General features: G+C 47.1%; 1 protein-coding gene across 1 annotated transcript; it reads right to left on the bottom strand.

Moving 5' to 3' along the window:
* Positions 1-7,632: 7,632 nt before the first annotated feature.
* Positions 7,633-22,510, bottom strand: LOC135810088 (uncharacterized). The gene is made up of 8 exons (XM_065323553.1): positions 22,198-22,510; positions 17,055-17,170; positions 16,195-16,261; positions 12,563-12,633; positions 11,595-11,700; positions 9,743-9,867; positions 9,173-9,297; positions 7,633-8,608 (listed from the first exon to the last, which is right to left on the bottom strand). The coding sequence occupies exons 1-8, from the start codon at positions 22,256-22,258 to the stop codon at positions 8,485-8,487; spliced, it is 795 nt and encodes a 264-aa protein (XP_065179625.1). The 5' UTR covers positions 22,259-22,510; the 3' UTR covers positions 7,633-8,484.
* Positions 22,511-22,779: the final 269 nt, after the last annotated feature.

Genomic DNA, 22,779 nt, shown 5'->3' with positions numbered 1-22,779 from the left:
CTAAAACAAAGTCGCATTATTGCGACGAACGGGGATAACACTTACAGCCAACATGCGGGCAGTCTCACTCAGCTTCTCATCGGCAAGGTGACAGGCATGCACTGCCTTTGAGCGTGATTCGAGACGAGGAGAAGTGGAACAAGCTAAGAAACGTGCAGCAGCTGTCCGGATCGAACGTTTTGAGCTCTTCCTCCAGCGACGATAGTGGCGAGGAGGATGTGTAACTTGCTTGAATTTTCGACTGAGTTGCTTACTGACATGTAAATAATCATGTACATAGTGCTTTGTGATCGTGGCTTGCTTCTAATATTCGTATTTCCTTCCTGAGACAAGTGTGAAGATAAGCGCCAATTGTAGCTGGGCGGACCAAGTACCTTTCAATATTTCCCAAGAGGCTTGTCTTCGTCTTTCTGGTGTGTTGAGGGCCATACGCATATGACAGTGTTTGTGCAGGAGCTACCATGATGTTCGTGTATGCCTGTTATACCTAGATTGCTGGTTTTGATACGCTACTGACGACGTCGACGTTATTAATATGCTCAGCTTCTTTGAAAGGGATGTTCAAAAGGATGTTTGTTTTACCGTTGTTTGTGCACAGCTGCTCACCAAGCTGTCAGCGATGCTGCAGACTATACCAATCGGCAGTGCAGGATTGCTGTGAGCCATGCATGTGTTTACTGGTGTATGGAATGAATACAAGAGATGCATGTAGCTTCGGAGTAACTTAGAGACGTTTTAGATTTATACCTTGCTAGACCTTATGTGTGGAATGCAAAAGATGTAATGAGTGCGAGTTAAAGTAATGTTCATGATGTCCTTTTCCCTTTTGGCTATACTCTTGGCCTCTATCCCATTTTGACCAGAGCAGTACTGATGGTATTCTGTTTGAGGTGAGAACCTGCCATTTTCCAGAATGATGAATACGGAGTCCGGCACTTTGCCGGGGCAGAATTCTGTGTGCTGTGGCTGGCATGTTAGTGTATCTTCCTATTGAAAATTTGAAATAGCAACTGTGATTATGGTTCTTCGTGTGTGTGTACAGGAGAATGAGAAGAAACTCGAGGAGCTGCAACGCGAACTGTCCGGCATAGAGAACTTGGTGAAGAAGGGAAGGGTAAGCTGGAGAAAATACTTGGCAGTTGACATAGCTCAGGTGCATATTCGTTGCCATGGTCAACAATAATTTTATAATTTGAGTACTAGTACTCCAGCAGGATGATCACATTTTCCCAGTCTTGTAACTACATGTATCACTATCGATCACATTTGCGACCGCCCGGACACCGAACATAAGAACACTGTCAATGTAATGCTGGGGAGACTCCTACACTAATTTCATTACTCAGAGATTCTGTTATTCTTGCTTTGGAAATATTCCTTGCAGTATCTAGTGCGGGAAGGTCGCCTGCTGAAGGTGGGCAAGAATGGACCGAGACAACGGCACTTCCTGCTAGTAAGTTGATAGTCTGCAAATGTACCAGTGTGCATCAAGATACATATTAATCACAAGAGAGAGAGAGAGAGAGAGAGAGAGAGAGAGAGAGAGAGAGAGAGCTGTGTTTGCAACTGCGTGAAACTCGGAGTTGCAACACAGCTTCCCCTGTCTCTCTTGTGTGGAAGGATCTGCCCTATGGGAGTTGAGAACTCTTCGATCAGTGGAGCACGCTACTTGATTATGTGTTAATCAGCATTGTTCTGTTTCACAAGTGTAGATATCAACACGGAGGAAGGGCAGTATGAGGAATGCCAGAGCCTGTCCAGTTCACACGTTCTAACCAATACCTGTTCTTAACAAAGCACAGAACAAGGTCTGGAATGCTTGGATTTTGAGAGTAACTAGGGATGCAAAGCGTACCAAAAACCTAGCTGTTCCCTGGCAATGCTCTCGCCTGTTAACGGTGGAAGAAGTGCAGACTGCAATTTCACAAACACAATCTGGCATCTTGCGGGGATGACAAAGCCGGCATCTACTGGAGAATACGGCCAGGGAGAGTTCCATGTAGTTTTCTATCCAGCGAAAAGGAATTGATCTCTGAACCTCACAAGCTTAGGATGCTGATGTGGTTGTGAATGGCGAGAAAAGGCAAGGTTATGGCTTCCTGTTAAAACTTTTCTGTTTGTGTGTGCGGCATTAATGTGTTCTTCTCCAGTTCAATGACTTACTGTTGTACGTTACACCGCGAGCTATCGGCCTTCCCCAGGTCAAGTCAACCATCTCCTTGAAGGACTCCAGAGTGAGTGCATGTAAATGTGCACAAGACATGTGTGGCGACGGAGGGCATAGTCTGCCTTGTGCGAATTCTTGCTACTGGGCTTACCAAGCCCTGGAGTGAGGGATTGTACCGGGGTATCAGTGTCTTTGACAGTATTATACACCAACTAGGCAAACAGTGTACCTTTCGGCATCAATGTCACAACCGGTGCAAAGAGCATGAATGTTTCGTCTTATTTGAGAGCCCCGCCTGGGCCAGAATATTTGTGTGGACGAGCGTCAATACCCATGTGCCAACTCTAACGGATTGATGGTGCTACTGTTGCTGCTGCTGTTGCTGCTGCTGTTGCTGCTGCTTCTACTGCTGTTGTTGCTGCTGCCATCATTATCGTTGTCATCACCGTTGTTTTGCAATGTGTTTTGCAGGTGGAGGTATGTCAGGACGGCAATCCGTATGGCGAGAATGCCTTTGCGTTCTTCACGCGCAATAAGTCCTTCTTCCTCATCGCACGCTCAGTGAGAGAGCGGGACGTGTGGGTGGAGGTACGTGTATCTGCATATGTGGCGACACGTGGCGTGCAGTGACCGCGAGCCTTGCTGGTACAGCATGTTTGATTGTGTGTAACTGATTGCGTTGGGCATTACCAGGCGCACGCGGAGCACATGAATTGTTTGGGACCATGCAGAATCTCTCACAGGAATGGTTGTTCGGTATGAACCTTTGTTGTTTCCCTCGTGTACCCTACAGGACATCAACTCATCCATTGAAGACACGAATGGCGCGCCGGACTCGTCACGGACACCCTCTGTATCCGACTTAGGACAGATCAATGTGGTAAGGTGGCTTGTCCATGTCAGCAGTGAGCATAGTCCGTGCAGCTGCCTTTAACTCCAACAATCCTAACATGTCGACATACCAGACATGCATTATTCTCAAGACGATGTCTTCAGTTATGAGTTTGCGTATTGCATGTGCGAGTATATCTTACTGCCGATCTTGTGTTTCACCGTCAGAGGCGATGTCCTTGTGCTTCATTTGGCTCCTTTCCTTATTTTCCCTGTGGCTGTAATTTGATATTGTTGTGTGCAGTCAAGTAACGTGTCTAGCCTGCAGTCGACCGAGAACATCGTTCTGTCTGCACCACTGCTGCTACCGTTTGAAATGTACGATGAGTGCAAGCGCTGTAGAGCGGAGTTCACGTTGACTAAGCGTAGGCACCACTGTAACGGCTGTGGAGAGGTGAGTACCGTAATTTCCCCCAAATATAAGCCGCCCTCCCGTTTTCCGATCCGAGTCATATTGGTTATGATCAAGACAAGAGTTTGACTTCCGTTTCTAATTGGAAAATCCAAGGCACTATGTGTTGTGAGCAAATACCTTGCTTGCGTATCGCTGTTGGTCATCTCAGGTTCAACAGTACAGATAAATCACCGAGTCCGTGACCGTAGCACATCACGCCTTCTGCGCTGATAAGTTTCAGCATTGGTCACCATCCATCCATCCAGGACATCCGTCCATCCATCTGTCCATCCATGTATCCATCCATCCATGTATCCATCCATCCATCCATCCGGGCCATCTTTGTGTTATGTAACTGGACTATCATGAGAAGTTCACATTCAGCCGTACCTCACTGTGTGTGTCTGCAGGTAATGTGCTCCACGTGTCTGAAGCATTCGGCCGTGCACTGTGTGTGTGTGTGTGTGTCTGCAGGTAATGTGCTCCACGTGTCTGAAGCATTCGGCCGTGCTGCCGTTCTACGGCACGGTGAAGAAGCGACGCGTCTGCCGAGATTGCTACCAGAAGTTCCAAGCTTTCCGCAGTGAGTTGGATTACAACTGGCACTGGCTAGTAGAGTGTAACTGAGTTCGAAGTACATTGAAACCAGTAAAGATCACTGCAGCACTAAAGACCGCTTTATCTGGCTCCAAGGGGTGGTTGTGAGTCGTAGGTTTTACTGTACATTGAGGGACCTTCGAAATGTGGTCTCTGTTACCAGGTGGTCTCCTTATCCAGGGTCATTTCACTGGAAATAGCATCCCTTGATCCTGGTTTCAGTGGTCTTCTTGGACAGGTGGTTGCCTTATCCGAGTGGTCGCCTTGACAGGTTTTACGGTGCATGTTCTGTGATTGGCAATGTTGACCTGAGCAGTGAAGCACCACAATGTGATCTTGTGAATGTAGCAAATTCTACTTGCAATTGAATATTTTCCAGATATGGGTGGAAGATTTTACAGCCATTCGTTTAGAATATCGGACAATGGTAACTAGCACGACTAGGCAAGTAGTCAGCATGGAGTGGCTTTGCAGAGCTTACAGTACGGTCCGGGTGCATCATGCGCTCATTTCTAATCTCCACACTCTGTTGTGTTTGCTGTCTTGATCTGTTGCGCGTCCAATAGGGAGTGATAGCAAGGATTTGACGGAGACTCTCGCCTCCGTGTCGACCAGCGCTGCTTGGAAGACAAAGCCAGGCAGCAACTCGTACAGCAGTCCCACACACAGCTACGCCAGTGGCAGTGGTCACGAGGACCTGCGCTCGTTCAGCATCCACGCTCGCCTGTCCAGCGACACAACGGCCAGCCGTGGTTCGCTGGTGTCTGACGAGGGTAGCATGTGGAGCAGCGATACAGCGTCGCGTACGGGTAGCTTCAGGGGCGGTGTGCGTGTCTCCATGCCCAACGGCTTAGATGCCTACCCTGGAGAGTCGCTGACCGAGCTCAGCGAGGTAAGTCTAAATCCTCGATGGTCTTTCATAATACGTAGCACAACTGTGGACTATTAGGTTATGTTGTTTCACACTGGGTGCACCATTCGTATTTCACTACAACTTATCTGTAGACTTGCTTCTGCTGATCTGAGCAGTCAAGCAATGTGTACAACATGCCATCAACGAAGGGTAGTGTTCCAGCGGTTTTATCCGTGTTTTTTTTCAAACGCCCGGAGCTGGTGTTGGTTGCCGCATAGACCCGTGTCGTTAGTGTGCAGTGTCACGTGTAAGATGCAATTTGAACACAGATATTCTGATTATAAGATCGTGAAAATGCGGGTCACTGCTTGTCAGTCTGAAGGACGTTTCGCCGTGAAAGTCACCTACAGTACATTGTATCGGCATTTCTCTCCCGTCTGCCCTGAACAGATACCTGATGAGGTCCAGGCTGGGAATACTTCACCACCACCTCAAGCCGACACTCCCTCTCCTTTAGCAGGCGAAGGCAGTGGTGCTGGTGCTGGTGGTAGTGGTGGTGCACGTGCCAGAGCACAGACAATGGATCCACACCTGGTCAGTGCCAAGAAGAGCATGGGCATGCCGTTCAGAGGTCCGTCCATGTCACCGCTGCGGCGCAACACGTCGCTGCGTTATGACACGGCCAAGCGCATGCGTCAGCGCAACCAAGGTGTCCTGGATGATGAGCGTATGCTGTCATCAGTAGCGGTGAGTGATTGTAGCAGTATAGTGGGATGATGGGATGCCCTTTGTGGTGTGATCTTACTTTTCGGAATCTGTTAACGTTATCATCCAAGTTTGTGACTCTTTCGGGGTTTCTTTGCTTTTTTTGTTTGTTTCTGTGATTGGCCTTCCTACCGTAGTCTATTTCCCCAGTTCTATTGTAATCGTACAGGGGGAAATCCATGTCATAAGTTGGGTGTCTCTGGGATCTCCTAGTCTGTGAAATTCTGATTACTTCACTCTATAGCTGTTCTTCTGCTCTCTGTGTCTGTGTCCGTCTCTCCTTCTGTCTGTCTGTCTGTATGTATGTCTGTCTGTATGTATGTCTGTCTGTCTGTCTGTCTGTCTGTCCGTCTCTCCTTCTGTCTGTCTGTCTGTCTGTCTGTCTCGGTAAATCCAAAGCTGTGGTCTCAGCAGCACACTGGCTCTCTACCCATGGGCACGCACCACCGTACTAACAATGATACTGTGCTTTCTCGTACAGAACCACATGAGCGGACATCTGCTGTGCAAGCTACACGAAGTGGAGGGTCACCCGTGGAAGCGCTACTGGGTGGTGTGCACCAGCTTCAGCCTGTTCTTCTACAAGACCCACCACGTAAGAGAAGTGTACATGCAGCTCAGGGCAAGTACAATGTTCACCGTTTATTCGATGTTTTCTTCACCAGTCTTCTAACCTGATAGTGGAAGCCAGACGTAAGTGGTAGCCAGACAGAAATTGCTCACCAGTCCTATACTTCATTGATAACTGGCTATAACCTCATTGGAGAACCCGTGAACCCTGCAGACAAGCTGTATACAGAACTAGCGGTGCATAGCACTGTAGCATTACACGGCTGGAGTAACTGTTCTTGACCTTAACACGTAGAACTGTGTGTCTCCCGTTTGGTTCCCCCCGTGCAGGAAACCAAACCACTGCACACTATGGCTCTGCCTGACTATGAGTTCAGCGTGGTTGGACCGGTACGTATAACACTCGGTGTATGATCACGGATACTCTGAACTGTATTGATGACTCCATCACTCCTATAATATTATGAGTTGAATATGGCATGATTGCTCACACAGGCGGAAGCAAAGCTGTGCATGCTCATCGCCGTTGTCACTTACCTGGTTTGACCGGCCACTGAGTGACACCAACACTTCTCGCTTCAGGCTTTACCGATGTTGTTCCGAATCACTTAGAAGTCATTACAGTATACTGTATATGAGTTCAACAGGGGAAGACCGGGATCGGCGAGGAGTAATGGCAAACACAACTGGCTGAACTTCAACACCGTTGTAATACATGCATGCCTTTTTCTGATTGTATTTGCCGCTGTGCCTGCTGCCGTAGACTGATGGAGCTCTCTGCGAACTGCCACACAGCTTCAAGCTCAGCAATGGCAGCAGTGCCAGTTGTTTCGTCTCTGACAGCTCGCATGCGCTGGACAGGTAAGCCTAGGCAAGGAAGAGTCAAGTTCTAGACTGGTGTTATACTCTTTGAGGTACCGGTATGTCTTTCATATGGTGTCCTTGCCGCGTCATGTGTCCTGTTTGGCTGCTGCACCATTTTCGGAATGGGATTTATTATCCTGGGCATGTGAAATAGTGGTGTCCGTGCGCATCTGGAAGCTAGGTTTCCCTGCCCCGAACGCATACCCCATCATTATACTGATGTTGCTATTATATCTGTTGCTTCTGCAGGTGGACGGAGGTCATCACGAGCTGTCGTGCCGGGCCCAGCCGAGGGTCGACGTACCACATTATTAACGCATAAACGAACCCCCGCTATCTTCTTTGCCTTTCAAATTTGGAAACCTTTTTTTTCTTTTTCAAACGTTCACAGGTCTATTGTTAACCGTTTATTTTCCTCTTCCTGGACATAGGGTGAATGGCAATTTTGAGTAATTTAAATTATAAACGATCTTCTAGCTATCACTGCTGAGGCGCATTCTGAATTCAGGCCTTGGCGTACTCCCCGAAGACTCTGCGACACCACGCCAGGGTGGTGCATCCAGAACGCTGCGTTTCAGAGCATTATATTGATCTACATGTATTTCTTGAAGAAAATACACTGTCTTTTTAAAGACAAATAGTGATAGTCTGGGTCTTTGACGCAGCCGTCTTAAAGTGCACACAGTTTACTAAGACAATACAAAAATAACCCCGAAACGAATGCAAGCAGAGCGCTGAGTAAGGACGGTACATGAGTAGAGCGGACAGGATGACACTGGGGTGTGGCAGTATGGCACAGATTGCATGACACTGGGTTTGGCAGTATGGCACAGATTGCATGACACTGGGTTGTGGTCTTGTGGATTTAGTGTGGCGGCTTTCTGTTAAAAACGGATAAATCGGTAAAAAATAGACCAAACCTAAGCGCAGGTTGTTGACCTGCAGAAGATGAGCAGCGGAAGATGAGCAGCGGAGTTACATGAAAAGTAAGCTGAGGCGGTTTCATGAGTGTACCGTTAGTACCTGGCAGGTTTGGCTGGTTAGGGTGCAAGTCAAGGTCAGTGTAGCATGGCATAACTCGGTATGGGCAGCTTGTTTCACCTGGGATTCAAGAGGCCACAAATCAGCGGCTCGGTTAGCACAGCATGCCAGAGAGGAACTGGTGATAGTCACGATGATGTCATACTCCGTACTGTTCATGCTAAGCTAGAGATGCCTGCACAGCACAGTGCCAGCGGCATGGCTTGTCTACATGATGGCATGTGTATGGCTGCGTTGGCGGCGGCATATGATCGGTTTCTTACTGTTTCTGTTTGTGAGCATGACGATAGCAGGCTGTGGTTGATTCTCTCCGGTAGTCTTTCATTCGCTCACTCTCCGCTCTCAGCTGGCCATGTACCACTGAGTCTCGAATGCCTGGTAGACATGCTGCAGATGCTGGAATCGGTTACATTGCTCCGGTAGGTTGAGTGACACGGACTCCAGTGACGTGCATAGTTTGGTCAACCTGTAAGGCATTCAGGAGTGCACGCGCATACACACAGCACCACACAACACACATGAGATAAGAACAACAAGCTATGCCCGTGTAGGTGTGCTATACAAACAGGGCAAGTTGGGTTATCACGAGCTGAGCAAAGCCAGCATTTCTGGAAGCACTAGCGGCTATACAACAATGAGTATTTGACGTGTTTCGTTTTGATTTAATAGCAAATGTGCTTGCCACTCACATGACATTATTTTTTTAAAGTCTATACAAGATGAACACAGTCACAACAGGGTGAATTGCTTCTGATTTGGCCTCCCAACAGTCATCTGCAATGTCCACAAGACTCGCAGCCATCATAACAGTTCTCATCAAAACCCAGTTGCACGCGAATCGTGATACTGTAGTGTTTACTGATGCGAGAAACGACGCAACACGTCGACCGTCACCCCCTTGGTGGTCCAGCGAAAACCCAGTGTCAAGAGACCACCGTCGGTTTTCAATGACGGCTAGGCATACTATGGCGTTGTGCTATCCCCTAGTACTAGTATTTCAACATGCTTTCCACCTGTACCTACTACGTACCAAGTAGCCAGCTTTTCAGGCATTCGTCCGCAACCGGAACTGCATGCTGTCTTCAGGTTGTCAAAGTTAGCCTCGAGGGACGATCTGATTGCCGCCATGTCCGGTCCTAGCTGCTTGATTAGAGTCTTCAGTGGCAGACAAAACAGAACACACAAGAGAAGAAGTGATCAGAAATGCTTTGCATCACTGTTGTATTAATCTCCAGCAGTCACATATGATGTCATTAGTGACAGATAAGCACTGGCAGGCTGTCCAACCGTCCTGCTTTGAGCAGGACAGTCCTGCTGTGGACCAAAACATGTGTGTATATTTACATTGGAGACAATCGCCTTTGTATACGTTATAGTGTGGGGTGAGTCCTGCTTGGGAATGGTGGCAAGGTTGGACAGACTGCACTGCTGCCCGAGTTTTCACCACCACCGCCGCTGCTGCTGCTGCTGTCGCCACCACCACCACCACCACCACCACCACCACCACCAGCAGCAGCAGCAGCAGCAGCAGCAGCAGCAGCAGCAGCAGCAGCAGCAGCAGCACAACCACACAGTGTTTCATGCGCATCAATCTACTTACATAGAGAATGACAACTTGGTGAGCAAGGTACTTCTGATTCTGTGACTGCCCCAGCGCAACTTCTTGGGCGATCATAGACGACATAGAGTGTAGTTGATGCAACATGTTCACCTCTGTCAGGTAGTCTGATCAATCAACCACACACACACACACAGGCACAATAACAGCAGCAGCAGCAGGCACAGCAGCCACAGCAGCCACAGCAGCAATAACGATATTACACTGAACCTTCATTTTTAGAGACAAAACATCAAGTTACGGTCCATGAACTCTGTTTCCATTCCCTCTCTGGCAAAGACCACTTACTAACTTGACTTAGCCATTATTCAGTGCCATCGGTCAAGTATGTTTGATGAATTGATACTAAGAGTCCAAAACTGCTTAGCCCATCATTTTCTGCCAGGATGCCACCACCTCCATTGAGCAGTGTTTGGTATGCCCAGTCTTAAAAGGGAAGTTAAGGCTAAAATCAAAATTTCACCAGTTGTAGTCTTCGGGGTGCTGAGTCGAATGGTCTTGGTCCGAGAAAGCTGAGATGCTCCCTTCCTACTTTAATCCCAATCGAACTTGCGCACTTCCACCGAAACTGGGTGACTGCACCCTACTAGATGGGGATTTGTATGCAAAATGTCACTAAAAGCGCCATGTCGTTCTTATAAAAGCACGGGTGACCGCGATTGGCCCATATGTTGTAGTCTTTTGGACGCTGAGTCGACTGGCTTTGGTCCGAAAAGGCTGCGATGCAGCGTTCCTCCTTTATTCCCAATCGAACATGGTTGAAGAAGCGGTCACGTGCTCCTGGGTGCCCAAATCACCTGGTCACCACGCCAGCAGGCGACAACTTTCACACCAAGGTTCAACTCGAGTTCAACTCGAGTGACAGGACTGCACCCAAAAAAGGTCAAACAGGCTAGTAAGTTGTACCCTGCAGGCACGGTGACCAGGTGACTGGTGTACGCAGGAGCACGTGACCGCTTGTTCAACCATGTTCGATTGGGAATAAAGGAGGAACGCTGCATCGCAGCCTTTTCAGACCAAAACCAGTCGACTCAGCGTCCGAAAGACTACAACATATGGGCCAATCGCGGTCATCCGTGCTTTTATAAGAACGACATGGCGCTTTTAGTGACATTTTGCATACAAATCCCCATCTAGTAGGGCGCAGTCACCCAGTTTCGGTGGAAGTGTGCGAGTTCGATTGGGATTAAAGTAGGAAGGGAGCGTCTCAGCTTCCTCGGACCACGACCATTCGACCCAGCACCCCGAAGACTACAACTGGTGAAATTTTGATTTAGCCTTAACTTCCCCTTGGGATTAAAGTAGGAAGGGAGCGTCTCAGCTTCCTCGGACCACGACCATTCGATCCAGCACCCCGAAGACTACAACTGGTGAAATTTTGATTTAGCCTTAACTTCCCCTTTAAGACGTGTTTATAAACGTACTCATATAGTCAAAGTACAATGCATCATCGCAATGGGGACACAGTGCAGTACTGATGTCATTGACCGAAAGGAATTTTGAAACAACGATAACAACAACACCAACAACAACAACAACGACGACGACGATGACCACAACAACACCACCACCACCACCACCACCACCACCACCACCACCACCACCAACAACAACAGATGTATCTCAAGAATTCAACTGGGCAGGAAGAAACCCTCTTTTACTGGAGTACGGTACGCTGTGGTGAAGGAGACAACCAGAGCTCAAGGACCAATGTCACGCTTTGCCGGAAGAGCAGTACAAAGTTGCATAGTTCTCCAGACCGGATTGGCCAGACCTCACACACGTACACACACACATGTGTGCGCACACACACACACACACATCACATACTTACAGTCCAGCCTGGATGTGTACAAACGGCCAGGTTCCTTGCATGAGTTCTGCACAAAAGATAGGGCATTGGGCATAATATCTGCCAGCTCCATCTCCGAGATGAAGTCCTGCGGTAGGCAAAGAGCACCACACAGTCACACAAACCCGTCACCTCACTGAATATATGTACATAAATGTCCCAGGAGCACTTTTGTTTACATTACCAGAAGTGCAGCATCCCAAGTAACGTCCGGTTAGAGTTAAGGTTCAGGTTAGCATGCATGAAAATGATTGAGAGAGAGTGAGAGTGAGAGAGAGAGAGAGAGAGAGAGAGAGAGAGGAGAGAGAAAGAGAGAGAGAGAGAGAGAGAGAGAGAGAGAGAGAGGAGAGAGAGAGAGAGAGATAGATACCGTATTTCCGCGCATATAAAGCCATGGCGTTATAGGTGAAACATTGCTGTTTTGGACCAAATGTTTGGAGAAAATAGCCTCGGTTTTAACGCCATGGCGCTAAAAGTGAGAGACGCGTACATGCAAAAAAATCGGCAGAGTATGAACTTCGAGTACTCGTACGGTGCTGTTGCACGTTCATGTCGAGCATCCATGTACTTTCAATTTTCCCTGAAAATTTCAAATTGTGAACCTATTGTGTACAAGGTGGCATACAAACTTGTGTGAAGGTTTGGTGGCGGTATGGCATGTGACAGTAGGGATGGGTACATGCAGAGAGAATTACCGTGACTGTAGGTTCACTGAAAGAATTGAACTCACCTTTAACGCCAGATGCAACTTCCTCCACATTGAATTTTGTTCACTTATAACGCCATGGCTTTATAAGTGAGGGTGGCCTTATATTCGGATATAATGCCAGGGCTTTATATGCGCGGAAATACGGTAGATGATATAGATAGATAGAGAGAGGGGGGGGGGGGGGGGGGGGAGAGAGAGAGAGAGAGAGAGAGAGAGGGGGGGGGGGGGGGGCTGAGCTCACCTGGAGTGGAAGTGGTGCTGGTAAGTTCAACTCTTCCACCATTTCATCCAGCTGCTTGCTGAGTTCCTGTGCTACAACACACACACACACAAACAAAAGTCACAAGAAAACACAATCATGCAAATCTTTTGCTGCTCATACTGCTGCTAAACCTTGCCAAGATAATACCTATAGTACAGCACTGCACATCACAACTTCCGCTGACTTCAGTTTTCGGTAAAAAATTCGGCACCGAAGTTACCGAAGATAAAATACCACCGAACATTTCTGCTTTTACAGAATATCATAGCTACAGTCTCTTTGCAGGAAAATGCTTTCAATTCTACGCAATGCGCACACTTTTTTTAGATACTTTCAGGGTAGCCCCCCCCCCCCCCCCCCCCCCCAGCCGTTTTTGGCTGATCAGTACTAAAGTAGATTGGCACCCTCCTACCACAGTCCAAGTGTTGGGACGGGGTCTTTGCATGCTCAGCAGAGTGGAGGCAAGTACAAAGCTGTTAGTCCGCCTGAGAGTCTCCTCTCACAGGCATCACGATTAACGCCCCAGGCAGGACAGGGCAATGATGACGAGCTTCAAAGGATTTCTAAGATGCCGAAGGAAATTCGTAACGAGCAGACGGCCAGTAAGGATACTCTCAATCGTTTCATGGATGATGTGCTGACAAGGATGGAGAAGGTCATGGAGAGTATGACGGGATGAAGAAAACCCTGTCATCCTTCGAACAAAGATTTGCCGCACTCGAAGGCATTCCCGTACCTGTACCCACAGCGTCAGTACCAGCTCCACCTGACTTTCCCGCTCTGATTTTCAAGAGGAAGCTGAGCGACTACACCGGAAGCAGTATGCTATCGTATGCGGAATCCCCAAGGTGGATAGTGAAAAACTAGAAGAAAAAACTTTCAAGGTGTGAGAAAGAACAGTACTGGACCAGATAAAGAAATTCTTTGCAGATAATAAACGGCCTTGAATACGTACCAGACTCCCAATTTGCATACCGTCGCAACCACTCTTGCGAAGACTGCTTGGCTCTAGCTGTGAACCGATGGCTTTCTGCACTGGATAGTAACGAATACTGCAGTGTCATCTTCGTTGACATGAGTAAGGCCTTCGACAGAGTGGCACACTCCGCCCTCATTGAGAGTCCACATGACACCGGTGTCAGGGATGTTGCCTTGTGTTGGTTTGCTAGCTACCTGTCTGACAGAATGCAAACTGTTAGAGTTGGCCAGGAACTCGGACAGTCACGCCCGTGCTCCCAAGGAGTGCCCCAAGGCTCCGTTCTGGGCCCAGTCTTGTTTTGCATATACATCCGCGACATTACACCCTGTCGTCGGTTTAGCCAAGACCAGCAATACGCCGATGACATTGCATTCTATGTCCGGCATAGTGACTGTAACACTGTGCCGGAGGCCCTCAATGCAGACCTTGCTGCTTTGGATAGCTATCTTACAGGGAAGGGACTGGTTTTTAACCCTGATAAGACACAATTTCTGCTACTACGTCGCCCAACTTACTAGTCCCTTACCCATCACTGTGTCCATATCATGCCATAAAATCCACTCTCTATCCTGCGCACACAGCCAAATACTTAGGCCTCATAGTGGATGAGCACTTGTCATTTGATTCGGTGCTCAAGTAGATAGAGTTTGCATTGTCGTCAAGCAGAAGGTCGGAGCCTACAAGCATGCCAGGCAGAACCTGAACCACAAAGCGTGTCGTCTTTTCTATCTATCCGTTATTCAATCCAACATTGAGTATGCTAGCTCTGCGTACATTAACTGTCTATCTCACCGTTCATACAACCAGCTGATAACACCCAGCCGTACTTGTCCTTAAAATAATGTTTGCCCTTGACGGAAGAACTCCCACTGAGACACTGTACGCTTACACCAATATCTACACGCTAGAGCAACGCTTAAAATTCAAGCAATATGTCTTTGTCTTTCGCTGTCTGAATGGTTCATCTAGCGCACTTCTCAGCCTCCTATTCACTGCCTGCTGCATTGGACCATACACTGGTGCCCCACAAACCGCGGCCAAGCGACAGCTGCTCTTGTCTTGCCTGCTTGCCAATCCCGGTATTGTTTTGCATTCCATTGCGCACCTTGGTCCTGACAGGTGGAATGTGCTGCCTCCATCTTGTCGCCTGCTGTGTTTCGCGCTCTCACAACGTCACATTTAGGGTTCCCAGTAAAAACTAAAAGGGCAACAATAGAGAGGTTCCGCATAGCGTAATTACGTTAGTAAAAAAACGTACTTCGAGGTAGTCAATATATGGAAAGTCTTACGTACACTGCATGTGGATCTGTGTTCTGCAATACGGAGTTTTCAAATCACGTAGCTGCCCTTGGCAACTCCGAACGCGGCAGTGTACGACCGGGTTGACCTGGGGAGTGAGTCATAAATTCGAACCCCAATCCACTTACGGTGCACCTCCTTTATCAGAGCCCTATCTACGTACTCTATGTAGACAACTTTCCGTACGTGGAGTACAAACTCGCGAATTCACGGGTTTTTCCCGCCCACTAACGTATTAAAAAAGTCGCTCAATATTGCGGAACCTCTCTAAGGGGCCGTCCGGGGTTACCGATTGTTTTTACAAAACGAAAAGTTTTAGTATTTTTCAGCCCCCACCCACCCACCCACCTTTTCTGCAGGTAAAACGAATTCCAATAAAATATTGATGTCAATTTTCGACACCCAGAAGTAACTGGGCATTCTCCATCAGCATTCAATAATTATTTTCAAAACGAAACTCCATCAAACCCACCCACCCACAAACGAAAACATTTCGTTTTGAAAATATGATTGGTAACCTTGGACGGCCCCTAATGCCTGTCGGGAAATCCCTAACAAAATAAGAAAGAAAGTGTTGTCTCAGCAATGGTTGGTGTTACTCCTCGTCGAGGTGTTATCCCTTTATGGACAATTGCATGACTTTCGATCATAATTGCCGTATTTCCGCAAATAAAAGGCCGTCTTCGTATACTACGCCTTCCTCGAATACAAGGCCGGGGCAGGGGGCGATTGAAAAAATACAAGACCGTCTCCGATTAGAAGACCGGGCCTACTAAATGTGTGCTCAAACTTGTGTTAAAATAGAAGACCGTGCTCAAACAGTGGGAAAAAATAGAAGACCGTGCTCAAACTGTGTAGAAGAAAATGGAAGAACGGGGGTAAAACTGTGTGGCGAAAAATAGAAGACCGGGGTCAAACTGGGTTGAAGGAATAAAAGACCGTCCTCAAATATAAGGCCGGGCTAGGACGAGTTTGAAAAAATAGTAGACCGGCCTACTATTTGCGGAAATACGGTATATGATCGAAACTTGAAGCGGGGATTTCAGCTGGTGATCTTCTTCGTTTTTCGATTTTTTTCAATAGGCCCACAGCTGAGATGCATGCGGATCGAATGAGCACAAAATCTACGTACGTCACAAATAAAAAAAGTTCGCGGAAATTCCCACTAAACATTGCACCCTCAACAATGCATTTCGCTCTCAATGGAACTAAAAAAATTCAACACTTCATTTTGGCAACTTTTATTGATCCGAATTCAGTCTGAAACCATACTTTAGCAGCAATTATCATAGCAGCATCTGTGAGATATTCATTGAGACCATAATATTATTACCTTGGCTTAGGTGAGAGCCCATTGATAGGCGGCTGGCTTTGTCTACATTCTTCTGTGCCTTGGAAAGCTGAGGATACAGCACATACAAAGTCACAGGCACACAGCCATCATACATAGTTGCAGGGAAATCGGTGGTGGGCAGGATGCCACTAAAAGACTGGACCAATGAATATCACAATTCTCTCTCTCTCCCTCTCTCCTCTCTCTCTCTCTCTCTCTCTCTCTCTCTCTCTCTCTCTCTCTCTCTCTCTCTCTCTCTCTCTCTCTCTCTCTCTCTCTCTCTCTCTCTCTCTCTCTCTCTCTCTCTCTCTCTCTCTCTCTCTCTCTCTCTCTCTCTCTCTCTCTTTGCTGCTGATCGTGATAGGTATAGGCAGCTTGTTTATCAGTGTAGTTTGTTTTTTCTCTGTTCTTTTGATGCTGCTGCCTTATGATACACATGGCACCCCTACGACCAGAATGTTTATGGGTTATACATACAATACATACATACATACATACATACATACATACAATATTACACAGCAATGAATCAAACAAGTCTCATTCCGCTGTAACTCCGAGTTTCGTGTCAGAACACTTCATCAGACAGCATATGACCAAGACTAACAATCACTAGAATAATATATATACGGAGAAGGGGAGAAGGCAAAAGGCGATGGAGGTACATTTCAGTAGCGCGAGGAAAAGGGATGACAAAATCAGCGTGATTATAAGAGGAAAAAGATGTTGAGAGTACATACATACTACAGTACATACATACTTTACACTGCGGCCAATATCTTAGTGCCGGTGAACTGGTTTTATACATGGGGCCGATACCTAACGGGATAAAAGAAGAAGATAAAAGATCATAGTCATACCTGTATGTGCTTGCGGAGAACAATATCCAAAAGGCTCAACCGGGAAAAGAACTCCGCCAGGAAGAAGTCCGAAAGCACGGCGGATGCCCGCAGCGAGTCATCTAGGCAAACATCCACTATCACCCGCAGCACAATGACAGCAAGAGAAGCAACACAATATACAGCAGCACAGTACAGCACAGCACAGGAGGATTGAAAGGGGTTTATGCATAAAACATGGCCGCCACCTTCCTGAGGGGTAACTTGTCCCATATTTGTCAGGTACAGCCAGTTGTAGTACATTTGTGGGTATGACCGTACACAGTTTATGACTCTTTGATGCAGGATTGGTATCACCTTGACCTTTGACCTTTGACGCCCATCGCCGGAGGCGATGATAGCAATGCTACGGCAGAAGCCATAGCAACTTGTGCTGGGATTACACCATTCAACAGCTTGCAAGGCTGAAGAATTGACCGTCACTATTCAGCCTGGTCTACACCATACAGCTATTTGGAGTGACATTTTCTGGCCAGTGAATCCCTATTTTTGGTCTTTTTCATTTTTTTTTTTTCCCCGCACACACATCACACCACATACTCCGGCATGCACTGGCTGTTGGTAACCACCCAGGAGAATGAAAGAAAAGTAGTGCTGAAACGATTATATCGATTACTCGTTACTTACTCGATAGGAAATAGATCGAACGGTTATTTCGATTTTATCGGCTAAACGAGTAGAATTAATGGTACTTACGCTCGGTACGGGATTTCCCCCCTTTTGGGGGTCGCACAAAGCGTGCATGCATCGAAAGTGTTGCGAGTAGCCTACGACACGAATAATAATATTATGTACATGACTGTACACTTGCTACATTGATGTACGTGTAAAGTACAAGCGCGATCTGAGAAACATCGACGCGATCATCGTCGCCGTCTTTTGAGCTGACTACTTTTCTTACATACAGCATGCAGGACGGGCAGGCTCAGTATGTGTCTACACTAGCTGCAGCGGCTGGAGTTCCCTCCACGTGCGAGTAGTCGTAGTCTTGAGCTAAAGACAGTAAAGTGGTCTTCAGTTTCATGTTTCCGTTCTGTCGACTGTTCCCGACCCAGTTTGCTCGACGACGAGCTAGGCCTGGCGTCTGGGCCTACTTTGAGCATAGACAGGAAAAGCAACTAGTTACTTGTTGGTGTGCCTCAAGTCAGCTCATCTGTCGAAATCCGCCGATCTGCACTCCTGGCCGGCTTCTCTGACTTCATCGTCGGAGTCAGCGAAGTCACAGGCGAAGGGCACCATCTGAGCTCTTGGGTTGCAACCAGTGAGTTGCCTCTGTCTTGTCTGTATTCGTCTGGTCAGTCCGAACAGCTGACGGACTTGTGGCGGGATCACATACTGACCAACCACCAGAATCTCAATCCCTTGACAAGACATGCAGAATCCCTGGATTTTTCTCAAAATCCCTGGATGGCACAAAAACAAGTGAAAAAGGGCTTTTCCCGCCAAAAAAAGTTCAACTCTGCAGATCTGCGTACGGCACAGTTCGACCCTGCATCGCAGTTCGATCAGTCGGCGCCTGCATAGCGCCTGTCAGTGCAGATCTTGTGCCAGTTGTTGTCAGGTCTTGAAAGTGCCGTGCACAGTTCGAAGTGCGAGTGCGCACCGTACATATTTTTGGAAAAAACCGGGACATTCGAGGCGAATCCATGGAGTTTTCAGGAAAATCCTGTATCAGACGAAACTGTGACTTTTCCGGGAGTTTGCTTGAAATCCCCGGGACCCCGGGAGTAGTGTTGATTTCCCGGGATTTTCCCGGGAAAACCGGGAGGGTTGGCCAGTATGGGATCATCGGATCTATGCGCCCGCTTTTCGTCATTGGCGATGTTGGACTCGTGATTTTTTTTGAAATTCACAGAATGTACATGTACAGATGAAGTTACAATAATAATCGTTTAGCCGATAAGCCGATCGTTATGGTATCAGCTAAGCCACTAAGGAAAAAACGTAATCGTTTCAGCACTAAAGAAAAGTCAGGAAGAGTCTGAGAAAGAGAAGAAAGACGTGTGTGACCATAATCGTCGGGAATCGAACCCGCAATCTATCGATTGGAAATCGCTGCACATACCACTGCACCATATGGGACACACTCACAGTGTGTACCGTTCAGTGGACTTGCCCCACAAGATCAAATGGCGGGAGTATTATTGGAAGAGAGTTGGTAACTCCCATTTAAAGTTGGAATTATGACAGACACAGCTACTTCAAGAAGTTGTCTACAGGATTGGGTCTTTTCACAAAAAGTTATCGCTTTAGGTAAACAGTTTCCTCTGAGACAAAAATGCGATAATACTCATAAAAAGGACACACTTCAGGCTCATTACAAACATCTTGAAAGTTTTTCCCTCCAATTTCGTGATCTGCTGAGGAAGGTTGTTGATGGTATGTTGGATTTCACGTGTGAATTTGAGGAGTCAGATCGTCTACCTTTTCTTGATGTGCTCGTTGAGAAGTCAATTGATGGTGGTGTTGTCACGTCGGTCTATCGCAAGCCTACGTTCACTGGCTTGTACATTGTTTGGGATTCGTTTTGCGCGACACTGTATAAGATCAATTTGTTGCGTAATTTGGTGGATCGTGCACGTCGCCTTTGTTCGTCTTCAAGGTTGGAGCAGGAGTTGGAGAAGTTACGTGCGCTTTTTCGTCTCAATGGATACCCCGAGTCTGTTATTGTGAAGTATGTAACTGAGACCAGTCCAAAGAAGAATGCTGAAGTTTCCACTAATCCAGTATACCTATGTTTACCGTGGAAGGGCGAGTCAGTATCACGTATGGTTCAGCGTCGGGTTAAGTCTGCCGTGGAGTCCAATTACCATAATGTTCATATTCGCTTCATCTACTCCACGGTGCGTGCGTTCACGGTGAGGAAGGACGTCCTACCTACAGGCCAATTATCCAAGTTGATTTATCACTTCGAGTGTCGGCAATGTGAGAGCCGATATGTAGGTAGGACTCTTCAACATCTGGACGCACGCATCCGACAACACGCACCGCTACACCTTATTCCACAACACGCACGATCCACTCGACCACGGAGGGGACGTCCAGCAAAGAATCATCCTGGTACAGGATGGTCCAACGCAGCGGCATCAACACCAAGCAACGTCACCTCACAATTAACTAGACCACCAGAAAAACAACCGGACAAGACACCTATGTGCGTGGCAGTGACAGGAACCGCATCAACCAGAAGAATGACAAGATCGGCAACGGCGGCGATGGCGGCGACTAAAGCACAGACAGAGGCAACGGCTAGGGTCCACTCGACTAGCCATGTGAAATCGGATGTGTCCACCGCACATGCTGATTGTTCTGATGTTAGTTCTGATAAGTATGAGTCGTCCATTGCTAGTCATTTGTTTGAGCATCCTGATTGTCGTGCTGTGTATTCGGATGATTGTTTTTCGATTGTGTCACGTGTACGCAGTGCTAGATTGCTGAATGTTTTGGAAGCTGTATACATCCACACAAGGAAACCCAACCTTTGCAAGCAGAAACAAATCAAATTCACACTTAGGCTGTTAGGTAGGTCGTCAAAACCTCGTTAGTTACATGTATGTCCAGTGGTTGTCTCTTGTTGTCGCACTACATGTCGCGCTTACTGAGTTTTCTCGCATTTGCACCTTTGTGTCATTATTGCAATTTTCGCTGTTTACTTTAGCTATCTTCTTTCTTTCTTTCTTTCTTTTTGCGCTGTTTTACCACCTTCTTACTGTATTTAATCCACTGTTCCTGTTCCTTTTCCCTTGCCTGTATTTCACCTGATGAGAAGGCTTGAAAGTATACTTGTGAAGACAAAAACTTTCAAGATGTTTGTAATGAGCCTGAAGTGTGTCCTTTTTATGAGAGTTATCGCTTTATAAGCTTATTTAAAACAGATCGTCAGCTGGCATCATCAACATCATTGTGTTAGCAATGCTTCTTCTTTTTTTGCCTTCTGACCGATGTACAATGTACAGTACATGCACACTAGATGGAGTTGACTTGTTGACCTTCGTACCAATGACATTAAAATACACTGCCGTGGAAGCAAGTCGGGGTAGCTTGAGACAGTGCCCGACACATATGGGTGCAGAGTCTCACATGTTTACCTGATCATCACTTTCAGTGAAAAGTTGTACACATTTCTCAAAATCACAAGCAGACTGTTTTCTTTGCCTTTTCTGTATGTTAGAGTCCTAAGGGGGCATCAAAATAGCCCTATGGAAGTTATTTTCTGGCGGGGATTGAAAATTTCAGCCACCCATCAAGTTTACTTCAGAGTGAAGCTTATTTCAGAGAATAGCTTTTCAAGGACGCGGTACCGTGCCCGTCAGCAGCGCTCACCCTAAGATTGCGCATTGAAAAGTATACGAAATGTGACAGGTTCGTCTCCACCAGCACTCGGAGCGAAATCGAAGCTTGTTCTTTTTTTGCCCAAGCCGTGGAAGGGCTTCCTGGACAGTTGAGCTCCTCTGACTCAACACTAGCACATAGCATGAAGTTGAGTGCCATCCTATATTATAGTGCTTCTTTCACCTCCATGCGTCCATTCACGTACAAACTGAATGTGACATGGGCTTCGCCTGTTCACCAGCGATTCAAAAATTTCTCACACATGATCCCAAAAAGTGACCATTAGTCCGTCCCTGAAAAAGCTCTATACAGCATCGGTTGAATTTCATCCTCACTGGTGCTTGATTCAGCAGGCACACGCTGTCTGTTTGCGGTCAATTCTACCCGTTTGTGCGCGGCCTTGTACTTGCGGCCACCACAGCATGGATGTTACAGAGCTTCATGAAAACTCTCTGTAACCTGAACAAGACGAGCAAAAACACAATTTCCTGCTTGCTTTTTTCCTACAGGTACAGTCGACTCCACTTATAACGAACTCGCATATAGTGAATTTCGTGATATAGGGAACCGTTGTCCATGTCCCGGGTTGAGCCCACAATGTAAGTGCGTTTCTGTTATAACGAACTTCGGCTATAAAGAATTAATTCATATTATTCTCCTCCACAATGGTGTTCGTCGTATCAGGAATCGACTGTATTCATGATTTTGAATTCTACCTCACACTGTACTTGTATAGTGGATGCACGAATTCCCCTAATTCCTGGAAGCTAACCTTGAAAGCTTGGATCATAACTTTGAGGGACGCACAGCGGAGCGGATGCAGCTAACGCCATGACACAGCTGCTGAGATTGGAGCTGCGCAATATCTCCCAAGCACTCCTCGGCTTTTCTCTAGAATCGAAGATGTTGCATGCGTATTTTCAGCGGTGCGATGTTCCCAAAAAAAGTAGCAGGTCCCAACTGAATTGAAATGACTACGAGTATTCAGTATAGCAGTAGTCTACACTGCACTCGACTCAACAATGAGCGAGACATAAGCCGATGATAAGTACTAGTAATCATTATCATAATGCTCATTTGAATTGACATCAATTTTATCAATCTTTTCTTTATAAAAATATTGAAAATAATATTATTGTAAACAGATAGATACGATAGCGCAGATCAGGTGATGGGGCCGGCCGGGGCACATGGCACAGGCCGGGGTAGATCTAGCTACCCCGGGTTGACGTGACGGGGTCGTGCTGGAGTGCGATCACGAGCCTGCAGCACACGCAAAATCCATGATCTTCCGCGGCCAAATCCATGCAGCAGTGCGTGCGTGTGTGCGTGGGTGGGTACGTACCGGGTGTTG

This window comes from Sycon ciliatum, chromosome 2 (assembly GCF_964019385.1).
Source record: "Sycon ciliatum chromosome 2, ocSycCili1.1, whole genome shotgun sequence".
In the NCBI taxonomy this organism is placed as follows: domain Eukaryota; kingdom Metazoa; phylum Porifera; class Calcarea; order Leucosolenida; family Sycettidae; genus Sycon; species Sycon ciliatum.
The sequence above is the reverse complement of the archived record's forward strand: the minus strand, read 5'-3'. Positions and strand labels throughout refer to the sequence as shown.

Excerpts from the sequence above, each read along its gene's own strand:
- LOC135810088 (XM_065323553.1), bottom strand. The coding sequence starts at position 22,258 with ATGGCGTTAGCTGCATCCGCTCCGCTGTGCGTCCCTCAAAGTTATGAT. Across the intron at positions 17,171-22,197 it reads TTATGATCCAAGCTTTCAAG|TGGATGTTTGCCTAGATGAC; the intron begins GTTAGCTTCCAG and ends TGCGGGTGATAG. Across the intron at positions 16,262-17,054 it reads TTCTCCGCAAGCACATACAG|CTTTCCAAGGCACAGAAGAA; the intron begins GTATGACTATGA and ends CTGTATCCTCAG.